This window comes from Corvus moneduloides, chromosome 3 (assembly GCF_009650955.1).
Source record: "Corvus moneduloides isolate bCorMon1 chromosome 3, bCorMon1.pri, whole genome shotgun sequence".
NCBI classification, from domain to species: domain Eukaryota; kingdom Metazoa; phylum Chordata; class Aves; order Passeriformes; family Corvidae; genus Corvus; species Corvus moneduloides.
In genome coordinates, this window is record NC_045478.1 from 83003216 (window position 1) to 83025550 (window position 22335).

Below are 22335 nucleotides of genomic sequence, written 5' to 3' on the forward strand. Positions count from 1 at the left end.
TATAGTTTCCTTAGTTCCCCTGAACCTTAATATTCGGCTGAAAGCCTATATGTGATTGACATTTGAAGAAAATTAACGAAAGAGACTAAAATACAGCAAAAATAAACAAAACCAGCACCTCAGGTGTATGTTGGGGATTACATCTCAACTACATCATCACAGAAGTTGTCTTAGCAAAGATTTCTAAAGTTTTCAACTCAATTTGAGACTTTTAGTAAAAATTAATTCCTAGGTTCCAAACCTAAACCACTGATGCACACAACTGTGCATCTTTCAAGTTCTTAGAAGTAACCTAGACAGGTTCTGCCTCCAAAAATCACCTGTAAAACTACTTACACTGCTACAGAAGAAAGAGCATTCCAGTAATGACCTGTCACATATTCATCATTAAGTAAACATTTACCTCTCAGAGTATTTAAAAAAACAATAAGGTGATCTCACCACATTTTACAGATGAAAAAGTTAAGGTTTATTTAAAGTACCTTTGCTATCATAGGAGAAAACAAGTGTTGCTATGACCTGATATATTTTAAAAGCCTGATTTTTTTTTAATGTTTATCTTTCTTGAATCTGACTGACCTTTGGATCTTCAGAAGTAAGAGATTTCCCTGAAGCTCTCCTCACTGCTGAGTAATAAAGTATCTCTTCGAAGAGTTCTCCACCATCCCCTACGAGAGGAGCTGATACTGCAAGGATGACTAAAGGAGTCCCTCTCCACAGCCCAACCACCTTCTTTGGAAATTAATCAGTGACTTCAGAAATGACTACTGAAAGGCACATACAGGCTTTTCTCTTGCAGGCATTAAGAAAAAAACAGTATTCTTCCCAATGCTGTATCAATAGCCTATCTGTTCCAAATGCCAGGATACCACTAATGACAAATCAGATTAGCACAGTGTTACCATACATACTGCAGCGGGTTTAAACCAGGAGAAATCCAGACACTCCTCTCAGCTCCCTTGGTCTTTCAGAACTTATCTTCCAAGACAAAAAAAAAGTGACTATACTCCTGCAAACAGCTTTTCTGAACAATACATGAAGATTTTATTATTCAACATATCTGATGTCTGTTGACAGTAATGATTTTGACTGTTAATTCCAACGAACTAAGCAACCAAGCTTTATTTTAAAACTTTGAAACTTTTCTTTAAGATCCTGGAAGCTACAGGTCTGCTCATTAAAAACTGAAACCTCAGACTAGCAGACAGAAAAATAAGGCCATCGGCTGCCTAACATAGCCAAAAGGCTGAGCAAAGAACTGGAATTGCCCACTTCCATCACCACAGCACTCAAGTGCCCATGTGTACACTTGACAAATTGCCACTCCACCTTCTAGTTCCATTTCACCTGATTATCATTTGCTTGCTTTAGTACAACTGTATCAGCATAGCTGCCAAGAAAGTCAGGGTAGCCAAAGTTAGAATTCTTGTTTTCAAACTAGGACACAAGCTAGAGAATGAAGGAATCATAAAGATTCTAAGATGAGGGCATAGCAATGCATGCAATTACTTGACTGAAAATTAGTCTTCATGAATACTGCTTCAAATGATCGTAAGACAGCCAACTCCAAATGGTGGGTTTGGAGCTTTGATGTTTTCAGTCTCATGAAAAAGGATTTGTAATGTACAATTTTGGAGGCTGTAGCAAAGTATCTATCAAAGGCTGGAATTATTTATTTATAAACTTCTTAGTATCTACAGCTGTGTTTGGTCAAATAGAAAACCTCACATCTTCCAATCCATTTATAAAAAGCTGCAATATCAAAGGACTGGATATAGTGCTAGAGACCTCTGACTTCATTAGATTTGCTGGTGCTGAAGTTTCCTTCTATCCAGTATTTCCAAGTGATTTGGAATATAAAACACATCTCACTTTACAACTCAAGTTGAAACTGATTAACACAATTTACTACATACACAGATGTTGTGAAAACATTAAAAATGAGCTAATAATGGTAATACTGAAAATGTAAAAGGCAGTACTGTTTTCATTAAGCTATCCCTACTAATAAAATGTTTGAAAACAAGGCAGAGACTTTAAAATACTTACTGAAATACAGAAGATGCAAGATAAAAAATTATAAAACTCATACCATTTCCAACAACAGACAAGAAATATACTACTTAATAAGGAAAAGCATTTAAGATTCTAACAACTGTTTTCCAAGCAATGCAACTTTCCAGTAAGATTTCATCTATCACTTTCCAGGATGGTTTACCACTCTCCAATTTATTATAAAGTATGTTACAAATGGCCTAGTCCAAAATCATATAAGCTATTTAACATAATCAGCTCCAATCTCTTATATCATGCCCACCTATGTTAATCCTGCTAACATATCCATAATTCCCCTGTTAAAGTCTTAGCCTATAAACAAATTGTGAAAGAAAAAGAAACCATATTATCCCACCACTGGAAGCTCTGGTATTTCTGTACTGTTTTAAAATAGAAACACTTAAGTTTTCTATTGAATAGTCAGTGAAAAACCCTTGGCGCTTTTCCACAGGTTAGAATTTTCTGTGTCTGACGTCAAAATAGCATAATGTAGACCAACTAGATGACTGTAAATCATCAGTCAGCATTAAACCACAGATGTCTGTATGACAAACTTTACTTCGGTATAATTAGAAATCTAGATTTCAAAATTAACACTTGCAATAAAGAATGCTTTAAATGGCTGGAAAAGGGAGATGTTTACTGGTTCCTTTACTATTGTTTCACACAAAAATCTTTGCAATTGCTATGATCCTTCCAGAAACCACTCCAAGGTGATTCATGCATGAAGTGATCTGACCTCCTTAATACAGTCTGGTTAGTGTTAAGCATTAAAATGTGTTAAAAGTCCAGGATAACAAAGTCCTACTCTTTATACTACATCTCCCCAGGAATCACAGTTCTACAATTACCATTTCTTTCACTTAGGTATAAAGTTGCGATAGCAAAAAAGAAAATCAACCAACCAAAAGTCAACTGTAACTAGAAATGAAGGATAAGAAAAATAATGCATGGGTAATTCACTGCAGTTTTGTCACCATCTTCATTAAGATGGCCAGACAAGGAGAACTGTAGCCTAATCATCTGCTTTTTGAAAAAGTGGAGAAATGCTGTAACAAGATTTTATATAAAGATCCCAACTTATATTTTCTGTTCCAGGACCATCAACAGAAAACAAACAAAAGTATGGAAGAAGAAGTAATAAGAAGAAAAATCTACTAGAGGAAGCACTGGGAAAATATCCAAGACTAGAGGAAGCAAAATTAAAAAATGAGATGAAAAATTAAAAAGAAGTTACAGGTACCACAAAACAAATTACTAGAATAGGTCAATACCATTTTTTCTTTCAACTATGTCTACCAAAAAAACCAAAGAGATTAAGCTCATTTCTGGAAGACAGACAAAACCCATGCAGAACCTAATTAGAGCTCCTAATCAATGCATAATCATGCTTTAGAAGGGCATGTCCCAACTGAGTTTCAGGCAACAGAGCTTCTTTGTTCTCTTTGAGAAGAGTCCATTTTCTAAGTTTCCCAAGGTCTTTTCCAGACTTTAGACCTACCACTTCTCTAGTCATACATTTGCAACACCTTAAATAAATGAATACAGAGGATGGTGGAGAAGAAGGAAAAGGGGAAAACAGAGGGTATTCAACAGTAACTGTAGGTAGGCACAACTAACTAATTTCCTTGGGTTCTAGAAGCCATCAGATGTCCAGAAGATTCAGAGTAACAGCTGGATTAAGGTGCTTATAAATAACTGTTGGAGAAGCTTCTTTCTGCCATTAGCATAAGGAAAGCCATGGGGAAGTAAGAATCCCTATGAACTGTTACCTAAGTTATAAGCTAATAAAACTAGACATATTTACAGTTATATTTGGTCATGACTATGTCCAAATTTGTAAAACAATCAACTGAAATGTATGAGGGCACAGATCACCATAAATTTGTACTTGCCATTTAATTACTTGTCAACTTTCTGAAAATGGAAAGTTGAAAACCAATTTATCATCATATTAAAACCAGCACATTTTATATCTCTTTTCAAAATTATTCTCATCACAGAATCACAGAATGATTGGGCTTGGAAGGGACCTCATGACACAGTCCAATCCTCACCCAGAGCAGGCTGCAGGGTATGGCATCCAGGTGGGTTTTGAATATATCCAGAAGGAGACTCCACAACCTCTCTGGGCAGCCTGTTCCAGTGCTCTATCACCCTGAACAATATTCTGATGAATAATTCTGATTTTCTCCTTTGTACTATGACGATCATTTCAGCAAAGTTGACAAATTCTAACAAAATTTAAACCAGATTTATCTCAATTCAGCTGAAAATCATCACGATATGTTGTAGTAAATATGGTCTCAAAAAACCATTTCCATTCAACAGGTAGTATTTTGGTGGTAATGAACCACTGGTTTCCACCACAGTACACAATGATGGAGAGAGCTACTTCTCACTTGCAGCTGACCCAAAATAATTTAGTTAATACTAATGTAAACTCAAAAATTTAACACTGCAGTGACATATCAAGTACAATACGTAAACACTTCGTATGTGAACTGGTGTAAGAAATTCATGTTCTTATTTTTAAAACTCAGACTTGCATGACAGTAAATACTTTCAGGAAAGTAAGACCATTAAAATGAATAGCAGAATTTACTTAAGGACTGCTCAACAGAACTCTCATAATTCTTTATTCAGTTTGTGAATAAGGTACTGAAATTACCAGTACTAGACATACTGGACAGTGGAAAACACAAAGAGGAATACTTACAATCCTCTTTTGTTTTCCACTGCCATAACAGAAATTCACTGTAGCAGGATATTTTACTCTCGTGCTATTTGCAGGTGAACATATTCACTCGCAGTTGTACAGAAATTTGTTTATTTAAGGGATGTCTGCTGCAGTACCATTTTTCCCTGTCTGCCTGTTCTCAGGCTGTCAATTCTGTCAGTGCTAAACCAGGCCTGACTCTGTAGCAAGTCAGCCAGTGAGGTTAAGCTCTCCACCAAATGGACTCGCCACACGGTCAGATGAAGGCCAGGGCTTTCTGATGCAAAACAGGAAGCAGGAACAGCAAATCATGAAGGAATGGCAGGACTGCAGCAGCCCTTGGTTCATACGGTCATGGAAACATTAAGTCCACTTCATGCTACTAAAAATAACACATTATCACCTCTCCCCCACATCAAAAAGTTTACCACGTTATCTAGTAGTCGCTGCCAAGATGTTTGGCTGCTTCACTGCCCTTCGTACAGAGCTTCCCATCTGATCGTTCACCCTGAGAGACTTCTATCGGAACTGACAACGCAGACATAAACGTAGGAATTTCCTAAAATGCTCTTAAGGACAGCAGTATCCTTTTTCTGCTACTGCATCACTTATTAATTTCATGACTTGAACTGAATAAGCAGCAAACAATGGATTGCACAGCATGACCAACATTTCAACAGGGAAACTATACAAGGCAGCACTATATTCTCACTCATGAAAGCAAAAATGTAAAACCAATGCACCATGTAGGAATGAATCAAAAGAGCTATTCAAGAAAGTCAAACTTGCATGCAGAATTTATTGTGGCTTTTTAGATAGCTAATAAAAAAATGAAATCTTCTAGTATCTTTCAAATGTCAAGTTTTTGCTAGTTTAATTACAGAGCAACAAATTATGTACAGCATTACTGTAAATTATGTTCTTTTTCTTTTACTAAGGCTAAAGCACAGTTAAACATTCTTAAATTCAATTTTTTTCTCTGTATTTTGCAATGGAATTTACAGCACACCAAGTTCCCAGAGTAAAAATTAAGACACATCTGAGTTTACTCTAAGTAGCTGAAAATAAACCACAATGAACATTTACAACCACACTTACATGGAAGGTATTAGAAATTTACTTTAATTAATAAACAAGCCCTACCTCATCACACTTGCTGAAAGCAGTCTTTTAGAAAGAAATGCCTTTAGCTTATTCAGCTGAAAAATAAACCACTCTACCAATACTATTGCCCCTTCACAATATTCTCTCCTGTTATATAAAGAAACTGTGTTGTATATAGGTGTGACTAAAAACAGAAACACCATCAAAACAGCTCGAGTAACAGGGACTGTACAGGAGGAGGACAGTTAGTGAATGAGGACATACCAAGCACCACTATAAAATATGCTCCAGTTTGTAAAAATCATGCCATATACAGCACATTTACTTTCTCATACAGCTAAATTTAAAGATATTCAAGACTAAAAAGTCAAAAATCACTATTACAGGCAAGATCTAAATGTAGGAGCAAAATGAAACAAGCTTCTACTGAAACATTTTTTCCTACCCATCATAACTGTAAAATTCTACATAGTAGTGGCAAATTATAAACAAAGTTAGACAGGGAGCATCACTGAATAATTCTGTGTTGTAGTTGTCTTCCAAGAAGATGGCAGCAGCAACCAAGTTAAAACTACAGCTGTCCCAACACAGGAAAAGCAATAAAAAAATCTGAATAACACTGTTTCCAGACCAACTTAGAACAGCTAAGTAGAAACCAAAAATATGATCTTTTCCTCTGAAAGGAAACATGTGAATCAAAAGGAAAAAGGGGTAAAAAGTATTCATCCATAATTTGAATTTTGTCATACATGCCTCGTCCTATACAAAGCCAGCTAGTATAAAGGTGAATTAGTAATTAAACGAGATATGGTCATCTGTAAAATGAAAGGAAAATCTAGATAAACTCATCCAGCTAGAAAGATTTATTCAACACCTTGTAGAAGCCTAACATTTCTGGCAGAAGAGTTCAGCCCTACAGCCCAGGAGCTCGAAGAACAACTTCAAACCATTAATGATGCTCTGATTTGGTAAGCTCTACTTCATTATTATGTATGTCCCCCTAAAAAGGTTCTGAGTTTTCTCTTCCGTTCTGCAGTGAACAACCAACCCAGAGCACCTTTTTCCTCTCCTTTGCAAGAGAACCACCCATCCTCACGTTAACTCTTGCAAATAACAAACAACTCTCAAAGCTCCCACAATAAAGAGAGATCAATGATCTGGAGGATTCACTTCAGAAGGAGGCATAAGGAGAGCACAACTTCATGAGATCCCTTAAGTCTGCAGACTGCTTTATTAATTCTACTTCTTTTTTAAGAAAAACATGGAAGAAGTAATATTGTATGATCTTGCAGGTCTAGATAAAGATCAGTATCTCACTGAACTATGGGAAGAGGAAAAGAATTAGTCCTATGAAACTTGCAGTACAGCCAAAAAAATAAAATAAAAAAAAAAAAGGTTTCATGCTAAAGAAATGTAAATTAAATACAAATGAATAATAATTTTAAAAAAATGTTGGCCTTTCTCCTCAAGGAGAAAAAAATGGCTTGTTCAGCCAGTCTTCCTCAAGTTGTGCTTTTCATTTCTAAAGATAAACTATTTGACTGTACAACTATCTTGGTAAAAATGCAAAAGCAAATGAAAAGGGAAAATATTAATTCACATCCACAAGGAAAAAAAAAAAATCACTAATGATTCAGATTCATAAATTTAGGAAACACACTTTAGTACTGAAATAGTCTCTCTTCACCCCAGTACATTCAAAAAGAAATCCATTTTAAGAAACGTGCCTATTTGTACACTGTAGCTAGAAAATGTAATTAGGCTTTTTAACATCTTGAGTACAAAAATAACTGATCATTCCAAGAAATTAGCAACTAATTTCCATCTCTGAACACTAGAACACTAGCACGTTTCTGAAATTTATCTCATAAACACAAAGCATTGTCACACTGTATGGCAAGAATGAAAATGAGTCTTCTCTCCCACATAGTCTCAAATTTTAATCAAGTTGGACAGTGATAGAACAGAAATACATTTACTTTTTTTTTTCAATTTTGACATTTATGTGAAAAACAGTAATAGTAGCAGGTATTCTACCATATGAAAGGGAATTTACAATTTTCCATTCTTACATCTTGGAGTATCTTTATAATATTCCAAAATCCACAGTTTCACTCATACTGCTATAATTCACTATGATTTCCTTTTTTCCCTACGCTTATCCTGATTATTTGAAGGTTTATGACTTCCCTCATAGAAGTTTTCAATTCCTACCTTTTAACACTAAACTGAGTTTTTCAGCTCTCAAACTGCCTGAAGCCACAATTCCATTTTTTATACTAATTGAACAGATGCAATAGGTAGTACAAAACCAAGTTCACCTATATACCAATTAATTAGTATGTACTACACATACCTGTTTCAGCAAGGAGTATTTTTGAGAAATTAGAGCCAGCAGACCTTTAACTCTTGTGCAAGTAATACGTATCACCCAAATCTCTTATGCCTACACATAACATATAAAGATGATAATGAAGTGAACTGACAAAGTGTATTTTAAGTGACGTTCTATTCAGACAATAGTTAGCCCTGTATTGTTATTTTTCATTAAAGGGGAAAACCAGTTATTTCTGTAATCAGGATTACAGTGCTTCCCCAACTGATTAGGATACTACCCGAGGCAGAGTGCTTTCAAGACAAAGAGCTGGCTTGTCACTTTCACAGTGAAAGAAGTACTAATGCATTACATGTTTTCTGGGGCTCAGAACACAACAGGTCCACAAAACAAGCACAACACAAACATACACAGAGTATACACACCAGTACTTCAGACATACTGGGGGTTTGTAACCTATCAAGTCATCCTGAAGTTGACCCTTCAGTCATATTATTGAGCAATAAGGGGGAGGTAGAAGAAGGAAGAAACACCTGACAAAATTAAGTCACACAGAAGTTTGGTTTTTAAACTGTTTGCTCTGCAATAGCTAAAGAATAAACATAAGGGTTTCTGAGTTTTGCCCGTATAAAAATTCTGACTATAAACTCAAATCCTAATGTGCTCAAGGTCTCTTTAATAAAGGAGTAAATTCTGAAGATCTACTTTCTCTGTCTTCTGCTTTCAGAAACTGACAATGTGCAATGTCAAGAGGTCTAAATCACATTTTTTCATACCTCCTGCTTAATAGTCTACCATTTTTTGATAATTAAGAAATTAAGTCTCTCTCCCTATCTTTAGTAACTTTTAAAAATGTCTTCTGAATAAATCTGCTTATAGAGACTGCACGTGTCACTACAAGTTTCCTCACAGCCAGCATCTATTAGCATTCACTAAGTACCCAAAATCAGTAGGCCATTTTAATACCACCTACTACTTTCTTTCACAAGATAGTCTCAATTTTCCCTTGTAACATGGAAAGTTCTTCTGCCACTGAAAAAGATCTAATTTATTATTATCATTTTACAGGGGCACAAAAGTGGTGGTAAAAATGAGCACAAGATGCAAGTTAACGGCATAGGATGCACTACACAGCCACACTGAGCCACCTTGCTTTGAGTGAGAATGCAGAGAAGATCTAAGACAAGGGCTCTCACAGGGCAATTCTGGTCTCTGAAAAAGGATTTAAGTCATCTAGCTATGCAGAAGCCCGTTTAAGTTATCAGAAAATGAGAAACACAACCATTTTCCCATTTCCCTACATTTATTTTTCCCCAGTATACTGACAGCAAAGTTTTTTGATACTAAACGGTTTTGTTCTTTTTGCAAAATGTTTAATGTGACGATCTAAAAAACACATGCCTTTGTTTCTTAAAATATCAGCATCATCTCAAAGTGAAACATAAAAGCATGTCATATTTCCCCAGCCTTAAAGAATACTAATACTGAAAGAAAGACAGAAAACTAGTGTTTGTAACAGTTCAGCATTGCCTTCTAAAGGTGATAACAATTTCCTGTATCTGATCTAAAACAGGCAAAAAAAGACAATGTCTATTTAAAATACTATTGTGTCCTAAGGAATAATTCAATCTGGGATGAGACATGTTTAAAGATCACTAGAATATTACCAAATCATATCCTAACTTCCTTCTAGGATGCCACTCTGCAGGCTTACTCTTACACCTGTAGTAAATTAGTTGTATTTCAAAAGTACCTTCTGAAAATGGAAATCAAAGGCTTGCATACAAATACTTACTGCAGGTATCAGTAACTTTTTTACTTCTTCAACAGCCCTCTTCAGCTTTATTTCTGCTCTGTTTTGAGCATCCTCCACAGTGATAAGTACATGTAAATCTTCGTTCAGGTGTTCCCAGTTGGGCTTGCCTCGATTCTGCTCTTCCTAAAAAAAATTAAAACACAGAAGCTATGAAGGACTTACATTCTGTATAAAGCAATCACAAACAGTAGACAAATTCAATTCTGTGCATAATATGGACTTCATTTTCAGCAATGGTTCTTCATACTTCAGAGACTTTTGTATCATATGAACTTAGGCTTCAAACGACCATTTTTTTGGTGTTTTGGAACCTCCTACTCTATATTACACCTTTTACAGACTACGATACACATGCTGTTTCTTGAAGAGTACCTTCCCCAGCTGAACAAAGGAACAAGAAATACTACAAACACAGTATTACTTTCAATATTATTTAGAGCATTTCAAGACTTAAACAGGTAAGACATACCAGTGGTTAAGTAACCGATCTTTTGAAGAGAAGTGAAACAGACACCAGACATAGAAACTCCATCTGAACCACTCCAAAGGACAAGAAAGCAATTCTCCAGCGTTAAAAAAAGCTTTCAAATACTCATGAAGACTAGATTCAAAGAATAAAACACTACAAAAGGAACACTACAAAAGTTGCCATTTTCAAAGGAGAGCATGTACTGGATGAAGAGAAAAGAGGAGGAGATGACAAAGTTTTAATACTGAAGTTACAGAAGGGCAAGTGACAAGATGGTCACCATTACACAGGTACTCATCGCATCCATGCCATTAATAATCCCAAAGATAAATCTTAGAAATGTTTTCAGAAAAAGAAAGCGCGCTAAACAAAACATTCTTAATGTAAAAAATTGTAGACAACAGAAAACAGTAAATTTAAGCAACACATTCAAGTATTCAGTCTTCCAAAAAAAACAGAAAATGAAACACAACACAGAAAAAACTTCCCAACTCCTTTTTTATTAAATGGTGAATAAAGCTAGCTAAATTTTCATGAAACCTCACTTAAATTTGACAATATTTAAAATATAATATAACAAGTTAAAAAAAAAAAAAAGGCAGGGGCTCAAAAAAAGGTTTATTACAATTTTGAATCTATAAAAAGGCCCGCATAAACAAACCTCACTTATTTAAAACTTAAAAAGCTGGGTATAATAGAAGAGCCTCCTATTTGTAAGATAAACCTTTGTGGCTTAACCACAATTCACACTTTAACTTTTTTTTTTTTTTTTTAATTGCAAATGTGTCTTTTTCCCCAAATTTCATGAAAAATTCCTCCAGAAAACCAGATATATTGAAGAAATGTACTAAGATTTAATACAAACAAATGTTTGCAGTGCCTCATATTCATATATACCTGAGGGAGCACTGTTCCTTAGAGTGTTTTATTTTTAATTCAGCTAAGTCTGAAATGTTTTGTGGAATAGACAAGGATTTTTAAACAAAGGAGGAAAAAACCTGAACCAAGAGAGATGTATGAAAAATGTATGTAATCAGTACATAATGTAAGAATCAGTACTTTGAAACTTCTTTTCACTGTGTATACAACATGCACATATCCATCACTCCATTTTATCAGCTACAGTGGTATGTTTTGTTGTTTTCAATGTTATCTTCACCAACTTTCTAAACAAAGGTGGCTGTGAAAATAGGTCTGCCAATTTCAGAAGCTGAAAACAGAGAGAAAAATAACCCTCACTACTTATGGTACAGAACATGACAAAAAGTGCAGCTGAGTTATAACACGTTCTCTGTTGAAATGTAATCTTTGAAAGAACTACCTATGACAAGGTATTTGCATCTTATTTATTCAGTCGTGATCAAAACTCCACTCTTATTAATCAATTCATTATTTTTTTTAATCCAAAGCAGGAGTGAGCTGTTTTCTTTTAAGATGGTGGCAAGCTATATCAATATGAGGTAATGTACAAAATAATATGTTACAGGTATGAAGAATGAGAGAAGGTTCCTAAACCAGCAGAGGGCAGAGGAAGAAATGTGCAACTATGCCTCTTCTTGCACTGACACAGTATTGGAACGGGAAAAGTCCTAGTTACTAACACCAGGTGCAAGACAACCTGCACGACTATAGTATCACAAGAGGCAAAAAAAAAATTAAAAAAAGGCCAAGAGGAGCAAATGAGAAGAAAGGTATCCCCAAGTAAAGCAGCAAGATCTGTTCCTGAAAGAGAAGGAATGCCCTAGTGCAATTTTAGCTACCACGCCATTAAACACCGCGCACCATGTTTACACATAGCGTGGGCAAACATGAAGGGGCTTTATGGTGGTGTATCCATTTCTCTCATAATGAAAATAATACTGTACAAAGTCTCAAAAACTTGTTTCAGATTAATGTCACATCAATTATTGGCACTGTACTCCAAATTATTCTGTTGCAGCATGACAATTTTTTGTTCAGTTTAAAAAGAGAACAAAAAGCTGCATATAGGACAAACACATGATACTGAAGATTTTTTTTACCCCCCTAATTTACTTTTAGGTGGAACGTGTTGTGTGTAATGTTTATAATCACAGGTATTATTAGGGTGAGACTTCACAGCACAAACAATCATATAAACTACTTATCAGTAAGATAACTGAAATACTATATGACTACGATAAGCTCTTCCACGACCATGAAGTGCAGTAATAAAAGTCCTGTTATTGAAAGTGCTATTTATTAAGTCAAATGGTAAGACTGAAAGAAAGGCTAAGAATAATAAAAGTTCACACTATGTTTCAAAATAAAAGAGAAAAGACAGAGTTTGGAATGGGCTCATAATTTCTTCTGTTCTACCTCGATGCACTGGGGTTTTGAATTCATCCAGTGCTCCCATTCTGTCTCATGAGATGGTTTTCTTAGTGGGTTAACAGTTTCCTAAGAAATGTCTTTTTATACTAGTATGTATATTTGATTATTTACCCGTTCAGTTTTACCCAAATTGGGAAATTCGGGTCTTTACTAGCTCATTCATTCCAACAGAAAGTCAGGTGCAAAACATATAACAGAGTTACATTCATGAAAGAGAGAATCTTCAAACCTCTTGCAGTTAAGAGCTACCTTTTTTATGGTACCTCGTTCTCCTTTTAAATCCTAAAATGAAGGTTTGGAAAAAAAAAAAATTTCCCCCAAGTAAAATCTTTATTTACATTAAACTAATCCTCTGTGCAACAAGTCTTGAACACATCTTTTCTCAACCACGTTTTGTTATAGTAAAGACTGAACAGGTAATTGAATATATCTGGAACACAAGTAGGAAGGAATCTTTCTGAAGACTCGTGAAACATGGTCCACGATTTTAAGGGTTGGTTAGGGTTTTCTTTTGATATTTTTGGGGGAGAAAACAGTGAAAAAATGGGCAGGAAAGAATTACAGCAACTTGCCTTGTTGCATAATTTGGCACAAAGAAAGAAAGTACAAGATGTGGCAGTCTTGAAGTGAATTGCAGGTAAGACAAACCAGTTCACTTCATAGATTCAGTAAATGTCTGGGGTGGGAAGAGATCCTGAACATCATCCAAACCAAACCCCTTGGTCAGGGCAAGGTCAATTCAAGCATGTTGCTACGGGCCAGGTTTTAAACATCTCCAAGGATGGACACTGCGTCCCCTCCCTCAGGAGACCTGTTCAGTGTTCAACCAGTGCTCAGTCACAACAACAAAAAGCTTATTCTTAGGTTTAAACATGATTTTTTTTCTTTCAGTGGCCCAATTGCCCCTTGTCCTTCAGTAGCAACTGTTGAGCAATTCAGCCTAGTTGCCAGGTCTACCTACTGAAAAAGCAGTCAAAAGTAATAGAAATTGCCATGAGAATTATTTTGGGAAAGAAACATTTGCCACCGCAGCAGGAAGGGTATGCACAATGAAGGAAGAAATAGCACCAGGAAAATCAGAAAACCTAAGACTTGGGGAAAAAGAAATTCAATTGCATATACTCAAAATTGTATTACATACACAAGAAGTAATTGACAGCATGAAGTCTTCCTGCATCCCAGAGATTGTTTATGGAAGAATTATACAAGAAAAATGGCGACTGAAGATGCAGAAAACTACAAAGTAAAGTGATTTATGCCACAACCTTGAGGAACAACAATATTAGAAAAGCTTAATTATAACCAAACTATCTTGTCTGCTAAATTAAAGAACATTAAGGACAACATAAATGGCAGATGAAATTTCACTGTGCTCCTTGTCTGGCAGAAATTTCAGTATCCTTAAATATACCCTAATTCTGTAGACAGATGTGCTTTCATTCTCTTGCCTATGCATATACACTCATTAATCCTCAGAACACCTATGCACAATAATGGAGTACTCAGTATTTATCTTGCTATTAGGGTCAATGTATTAGGTAGTTTAAAAAAAATATTGCTACAACTCCTCAAAATTTAGCTGCACAAAAAAACGTAGTGTAACTACATTTTCTTGGGGAGGGATTTAGGGGGAAGCAGAAAAGCAGGTAAAGCATGCAACTGACTTGAATCTATACAATCAAAACTTAAATATTAGAAAGGCTGTTCCACGAGGGAACTACTGTAGTCCAGCTCACTGTTAAACTGTATCCCGTATTTTCCATACATCTCACCATAACACAGTAACTTCAAGTCGTGGTTTGCACCTCCTGCACCTCAGGCCTAAATGGCCATTTCTATTTACATCTTCATCCCATCCCAAAGATTTCTTCTTAATTCCTCAACCTCTGACTGAACAAGAATGAGACAGCAGCTTACTAGCTTTCCACAAGCTATACAAAGCAGATGACTGAAAACTCTTCTAGAATAGAGTACAAAGTTAGGTTGCTTCCCTAGTCAATATGTTTCAACGTACTTCAAACCCAACTGAAAGAAGTGTCAAGGTTGACTGAAATTGTTAGAATTATTCAAATGTTGAAAAAGGAAAATATCAACTGAAAGCAATCAAAAATATTTTATCATCAACTTTAAAAAAAACTTCAAACCTTATGTCTCACCCCAAAGACCTTCACAGTATGGCCAACTGACGAAAAGTCAGCTGACAAATGAAAAACCGCTGAAGTAGGATCCAGTAATTTCCAACTGTCAGAATGCCATTAAAGAAAAATGAAATAAACTCTGAAAAAAATACTACTCTAGCGTCTGTTTATTTGTAGGCAAAAAAATATTAGTTAGACAATAAAGAATGAATGAATGCAATGTGGTAAGAGTGGAAGCAAGTTTTCCACACAGCATTTTTTTCAAAAAGCTATGGACTATTCTATAGTATTAAAAAAAGTGCAGCTTCCATTCTATGCACTTTTTTCCACTCCATCTCATACAATTTCCTTTAATGTAGGCCACTAAAAAGATACAAAACCAGCTCGGTACCAAGAGCAGGGATCTTTTAAAGTAAAGCCACCAGCTCAAGCAAGTGTTGAAAATTAACCTTAGTATTCTCACTCATTTTGAAGTGATAGGCTATTAAATTGTTTTCACCAACCTATTAAACAAGCTGCTCTCCCTACTGAATGACAAAAACCACAGAAAAAATAGAGTAAAAGGGAAGAATGTTTTCATATAATGTCAAATTTAACACTAAAATTAAAAGGCATCAGAATAGCTTTAGTCCTTTAAACCATACAAAGGTTTAATTCAAGTACACTCTAAGAACTTTAATTAAAATTATCCTAAGATATAAAAAACAGTATAATCACTCACAGCCACTTCTCACAGTCACATGGAGGAGGTAAGATGTGGAGAGAAGAAAATCCGCTATTTAGTAAAATTCTCACAATATGTTTTGTCTAATAAATTGTGCTGCAGGTACATTAAAATTGACAGTAGCTCTAGGCGAATATTTCTTTTCCATAACGAAAACATTCACACATAGATATCAAAGCTTTTAAAATAATTCAAAGAGTAGTTTAAAAGAAGGTGTGTGAACTCAAAAAAAAAAGCTAACATGTTGATTTTGAACAGTTTTGAAACAGAAGTTAAACTGAAAGGTCACAAATAACATCACTATAAATACATTCTAGTCCTGATCTAATTCTAGTATTTTTAAGTAAGACATGATATGTATTGCAGCCATGCAACAACATCTGAATTATTAAGTCCAAGAGAAACACTACTCGGCCATTCAATACAGTTTACATCTTACTTTACAACCTTTTGTTGACACAGTTGAACTGGTAAAACCAAGTCAGAGGAATCTTAGAAGAATGCACTTTGCCCTAAAGTCATTCACTCCCAACCTTTCAAGAGTTGTCTGTCTTGTGTTGTTTAATGAAACTTCTGCTCTTGCAACTGTTCTGCCAACCTGAACTACAAAATTGTATTTTCAAGTTTTTGGCTTTTCTGCTGCAGAGACATCTCAAAACAAACATCCAGAAGACAGAAGGTTTCTTTAACATTGTGCAAGGAATAAACCATTCAGTCTACAAATAATTCCACATCAGCTGATTCGTATTCATGAGAGGTCCAGCCCTAATGAAACAAAAATCACTTGGATAATCTCTTACTGTTGTATTCCTGCATCCTTTCCCAACCAGTATAACAACTTCCTAAGGTTCACTCCCCTTGCCAGGCAGCCCTTACTGCTCCCACTAGGACTGGCCCCAGCACCACACCAACCTTTCAGACTACATGCTGATGCAGCAGATGCCTTCCCACTCCCCCCCCCCATTTTCTGCCTGACAAGGGCGTTTACAACCATAAAGGGCTACTGAGTGCCAACACAAGGTCAGTGCTGTAGCTGGGAAAAGGAGAAGGTGAAGGACCATGTTTTAACACGTAACTGCCCCTTAAAAGACTGTCTCACCATGTCTCATGAAACTATCTAAGTGAGATCCAAGTATGCACATGCCAGGGACAGAACACACAGTCATCTTTATTATCTGGTATGAAGTAACCTGCTCATCTGTGACGATGTATTACATGTATTAAATGCTAGTATTACAGTAACAGTTTGTAAATCGGGGCTTGCTCCTTCCATTTTTGCAGCTGAATCTTAGGTCTTGACAGGATTGACTGATAAAAAAAAAGAAAAAAATCCCAAAAAACAACCTACCCACCCCCAAACCCGTATTGGAATTATACAGTCTTGATACTAACATTTCAATAGAAGTTGTTAATTTCGATGAGGCCTGCAAACAACGTAAGTGCTTAGGTAAGTACCAAAAATAGAGGTTTTTAACAGATGAAACTCCAAGCCAGCCCCGCAGAAAACCAGTTTAAAATGATGCACTAATTACAGTATCTGTTTGAACAACAGAAGTAATTTTATAACACGAAGCATCAGAACACACTGATTGTTCTAACCCCTGCTGATAAACTGCTTTAATTGTGCAGTTACAGTCAGGCAAATTAACACAGACTTTCGTTCCTACTGTGTTTCTAATGGCAGCAGTTCACAAGCAGAAAGCTGGTGAAAAAAGTAACGTTACAAAGGTGTGCTGAGGGAATAGCACCTGGTCAGGGAGAACATGGCAGCTTACGCCACACTTATTTCTGATCTAAGTTTACACCTATAGAAACAACAGATCAATTGCTTAAATTAACAGTCAAACACTTGTTGTTTTGATTGTCAAACAAGTTAGTGCTATTTGTCATGTCTTTAATTATAAATTATTATTGTACACTAAGCCCCACACCAAGATACTTTTGGATTGAAAAAGAGCGTGTCTTCCAGCACACATTAAACTAGCCAGCAGCTGTCAAACATTGTCAAAGGGCATTTATCTAAAGCATCTTTTAAGAACTGTTCTAAAAAAAAAAAATATGGCAGCATGAAGCAACCTAATGTTTAAATGACACAAGAGGATTTTGTTCTCTGTCTCAAAGCCTCAACACAGACTTTGTGCTCAGGAAACTTCAAACCAGGCACCGCCCCAAGTTCAGATCTGCCCTGTAGTCAAAATGGTTCCTAAATGCTCCAAACACAGCCCTGGATCTTTGTAAAGCTGCTGCTTCCCAGCACGAGTGAGCGGGGCTGATCCAGCCCTCGGGGGCTGCTGACAGAAGAGGAAGCCCCTGTCACCACCGCAGCTGGAGCGCTCACCCCCTGCTCCGCAGGGCTGTGCTGCGCAGGAACTGCTCCAGAGAGCCGAGCCAGCACAAACGTGCTCAAGAAGGGGAAGTTTCTGGGAAACTGGCAACAGGACCGCATCTTCCCGGGATTTTCTTCTTGCATATTTCTCTCAAATCTACCAGTGTGAAAATAAGGTTTGTGTAACAAGCTGTACTGTCAAGTGCTATGGAAGTCCAGGAGCCTGTTAAGACTGAGTATTTCACTGTTGTGGGATAAAAGTAAAAAAGTTTTGCATGCATCCATATCCACAGGGAAATAAATGAGAATTTAGCACATGAAATGCATAGCATAAACTCAATACCTGGATATATTTGTTAGAGATGAATGCAATTTTCAATATTGATACTTAAAATTACCATGAAGTAACAAACTTTACCCAGGCAGAAGAGTGAGACTGTTCATTTCTCTGACTTTGGACTACAGGTTTTAACATGTTAATTTTATCAGTATTCCTGGCGTAGTAAACTTTATATGGAGACAGTTACACTGATATCCAAGTATGGTTTTATCCCCCTACAGAAAAGGGAAAAGCAGCATGAAACATTTCACAATACTGAGATTCTTTCTACACTGACCACTCACTGAACAAACATCAAATTCCCTTGAAAGAAAATGAAATACCAATAAATCCTGAATGCAAGTCTTCTTGGTTCAGAGTTAGCTTTAGATGGCTTTTTGAAGAGAAGTACCTCCATATTCTAAATCTCAAAGTAAAAAAAACATTTTTCAGTGAAGGCTTAGACCAACAAAACCTAATCTGGAAGAGTGGACACATTCCTCAGAGCATTCTCAGCAATCAGAAAATACAGACAGTAAGAGTATTTCAACTCATGACTCAAGTCCATTCATCATCAGTAACGAATAAAATTAACTTCAAAGTAACCTGCAACTGTTCTAAAATCACTTCTGCATAAACCTATTTGCCTCTGAGTTTATGAGCATTATTAATCAGTATAAAGCTGATTCCAGTATTCGGCTTTAGACAGAGAAAGGATGACAAAAGTAAGTGTTCTTTTATATACCTTATTATCAAGCAGCACCTACGTACCACATACACAGAGCAAATTACTCAATTTACTTAACATATTTTACAATTTTTATTTTAAGAATAATTAACAGGATGTTAGAATTATATATATGTAAAAGCAAACAAATCTATAATACATCAGTTTTTATGAACATGAAAAGGTATTTCTTAAAGCAGGACCAACATGTCACTAATATAATATTTTACTATATAATACTATTGAGTTTACTCTTTTAAGTACATTAAGACCCCTTTGTATATCTGAGTTTTTATTTAGGCAGTATTCCAGCTGTATTATGTTTTAATTTACCATTGCATTCCCTTCTATCCAGGAAGAAGACTAGGACACCAAGGTACTAGCCTTGCTAATGCATGCCTCTCTTCCACCCAAAAACTTACCAAGGTAACTAAAACTCTGCTAAAGTACATGCTGACAGGCAAAATAGTCTTAATTAAAAGGAAATCTGATGACCATTTTCCATCTGGGATTCTCAAACTAGGAGATCTGAAAGTGTTGACATCCAAAAGGACCTAATCTAATACACTTTCCAAAACTAACTCAAGGTATGGCAACTTCAAGAAATTTGCCTGAAGAAAGAAGCTGCAACTCTAAGAAAACACCACATAACAATCCAGTGGTTCATACATGGTCCAGAAAGTGAGCATCAAGATCCTAGAACTATCTCAGACAAAAAGTCATCAACATCACCAGGTGGTGTTCCAGGAGTGCCCTAATACTGGGACAGAGAAACACAGAAGGAGGTGCTTCCCACTTTGCCATTTAAGAAAGCAAATCACTGCCCAGAAGCGGAGGAAAAAAAAAAAAAGGGATAGGACTGGAAGCTTTTTAGAGTAGTGAATGATTGAAACATATGAAGAGCATACTGAGGTGTGTACCTTTACTTATAGCTTCAAGGTAAACATCCTAGTTTTTCATTTTTCTATTTGTATGAAACTTTTACTTTCATCTGTGCAATGAACACAAACGGTAGAAAGCATCATAGGCACCTGTGGTTCAATGATTTGGGAACTCAGGGAAACACCTGAGCAGTGTTTTCATATTTCAGAGTACTGTATTGTTTACAGTAAAGTGCTATTGCTATTCCTCAACTGTATTTAAGGGGAAAAAACTGTCTGCTCATTGGTTTCTCATCAGTTTTATTCTACACAATATAGTACTCCCAAATATTTCTCTAGGAACTTTTTTTTTTAATGATTAAAAGAAAACCAAGCAAACAAACAAACCCAAATGAAAACCCCAACTCCAAAACACACTGTTCTCGACTCCACTTTGGAATGCCATTTACAGCATGCTGTATTTGGAAAACTGCACTCAATGTAGTAGTATTAGTCACTAGCACTTGGCCAAGTAAAAAACATAAAACAAATTTATACTTTTGTATTCAATGGATAACATGATCAGCTCCTAGGCCAGTAGTGTAATTGTACATGTTTTGAAACATTTTCTTTCCTCTTTTGAAGTACTATCATGCAACTTTCATCAACAGTAACTGCTACACATAATTGTGGCACCTGCCTTTACTGAATTTTAGCCATTTTTATTTCTCTATTCCATGTTTTATTTCCTCTGTCTTGTTTTGACTTGATTGCTGCTTCACACAGCAAACCTGGCCAAGATATAAACATTCCCCTCACCAGTAATTTGAATTCAGTGTTAAAGTAATCAATTTCTCAGTTAAACTCATCCACAAACCCCTGGGCTCCTGCTCTTTTATGACAGCTCCACGTATAAGTGACATTGAACAAACTGTAAGGGTCAAGAAGTATCAAAATAAAACCACACTTCTCCTTCAGGTGCTACTCCTGCTTAATCTAAACATGAATTCCAGAAACTGGACTTCATTTATGTTAAAAGCCTAAGAAGCAAAGCTACAGTAATTCATACATAAATTAGTGAAATTTCAATTTTTATTTTTTTTTTTTAATAATCAGGAATAAGTGACTGGGGTTTTTTCCCCAAACTGAATTTAGAGACCTGTTAAAGAAAAGGAGGGGAATGAAATATCAAGATGAGAAAAAAATGTAATAGCTAAGTGACTTTTTGGAAGTATCAGAATAAACAGCTGCTAATACCCTGCATTTTAATGCCAACACTTCTAGTTCCTTCTTCTCAATTTGCCTATCATGTCCAGAGTCCCGTGGCTCAGCCTTTGCTTGAGAATCTGACCATTCTGCTTTTAGCACTTCCTCAAGGAGAAGCTGCACATGCCTCTCATATAGATAAAAAATACAAGATATGTCAATAGGGGTTCCTCTGCATAAATCTTAGTGAAGGTCTTAAGGGAGTATATTGAAGGAAACTTCGTAAAATTGCAATATAATCCTGCCAACCCTTTGCTTTTTTTGTTACAAAATAACTGTAAACTTTTTAAAGAGAGAATTTTTCTTCCCCATTTTCCCATGCTGCTAACATTTATAATACACCATTACTAACCTTAGCATCTTTCCTGAGACTGCTTAGCACTTAGTAAGAAAAGTGAAATTTCACTAACTCCAAATCTTTGCACGAAAGTATACAAAGATGTTCCTACAGACTATTTTTAACAGAAACTTACATAGAACACGTTAACATAAACTCAGTGTGCCAAGAAAATTAAAAAGCATCACCTCTTAGCCTGCAATATAATAGAAAAGTTTCAGATACAGTATAAAACCACACACAGAAGCCAAGTTTAAGAAAATAAAACCAAAAATTCTTCCCTATTTCCTCCCTTCCCCCAAAAAACTGAGGTAAAAAAGTAACAAGTTTATATTTTTTACTTTTCGTATGTACAAAAAGAGACCTCAGTTTAAGAACATGAAGTTACTACTGTTTCTATAAACTGAAATGAGACTTGTATTGTAAAATAAAATTATTTTTATAATAATATGTTGTTAGCTTTATTTTAGGACATTGTGATCTTTAGGTTTTTACTGTTTGTCAAAGCAACTAAAAAAGAGACACATGACTCAAACTAAACATACCTAAGTAGTAGTTAAGTAACTTCAAGTAACTCAAACAACCTCCCAGCCATAAAGAAACTGTTTTGCTCAGAGAAATGAGAGAAAAAAAAAAAAAAAAATTAAGAGTTGAAACAAACATTCAACACCACTGATTTTTTTAGAATGGTTCAGGGACAGTTTGGGGAGGGGAAAGGATAGAGTATATTACTTTAATACTTTACCTGTAACACTTTGCCAATAGTATTCTATTTGGGGGCCACAAGA

At 35.8% G+C, this 22335-nt stretch overlaps 1 protein-coding gene across 13 annotated transcripts in view; it reads right to left on the minus strand.

Annotated features, from left to right (window-relative positions):
* The window catches only part of QKI (QKI, KH domain containing RNA binding), a 157702-nt gene that overhangs the window by 42008 nt on the left and 93359 nt on the right, over positions 1–22335 (minus strand). For all 13 annotated transcript variants that reach the window (XM_032102463.1, XM_032102461.1, XM_032102466.1 and 10 more), the window contains one exon: positions 10009–10152. In XM_032102463.1, coding sequence (XP_031958354.1) covers positions 10009–10152 — 144 coding nt within the window. The remainder of the gene's footprint in view (positions 1–10008; positions 10153–22335) is intronic.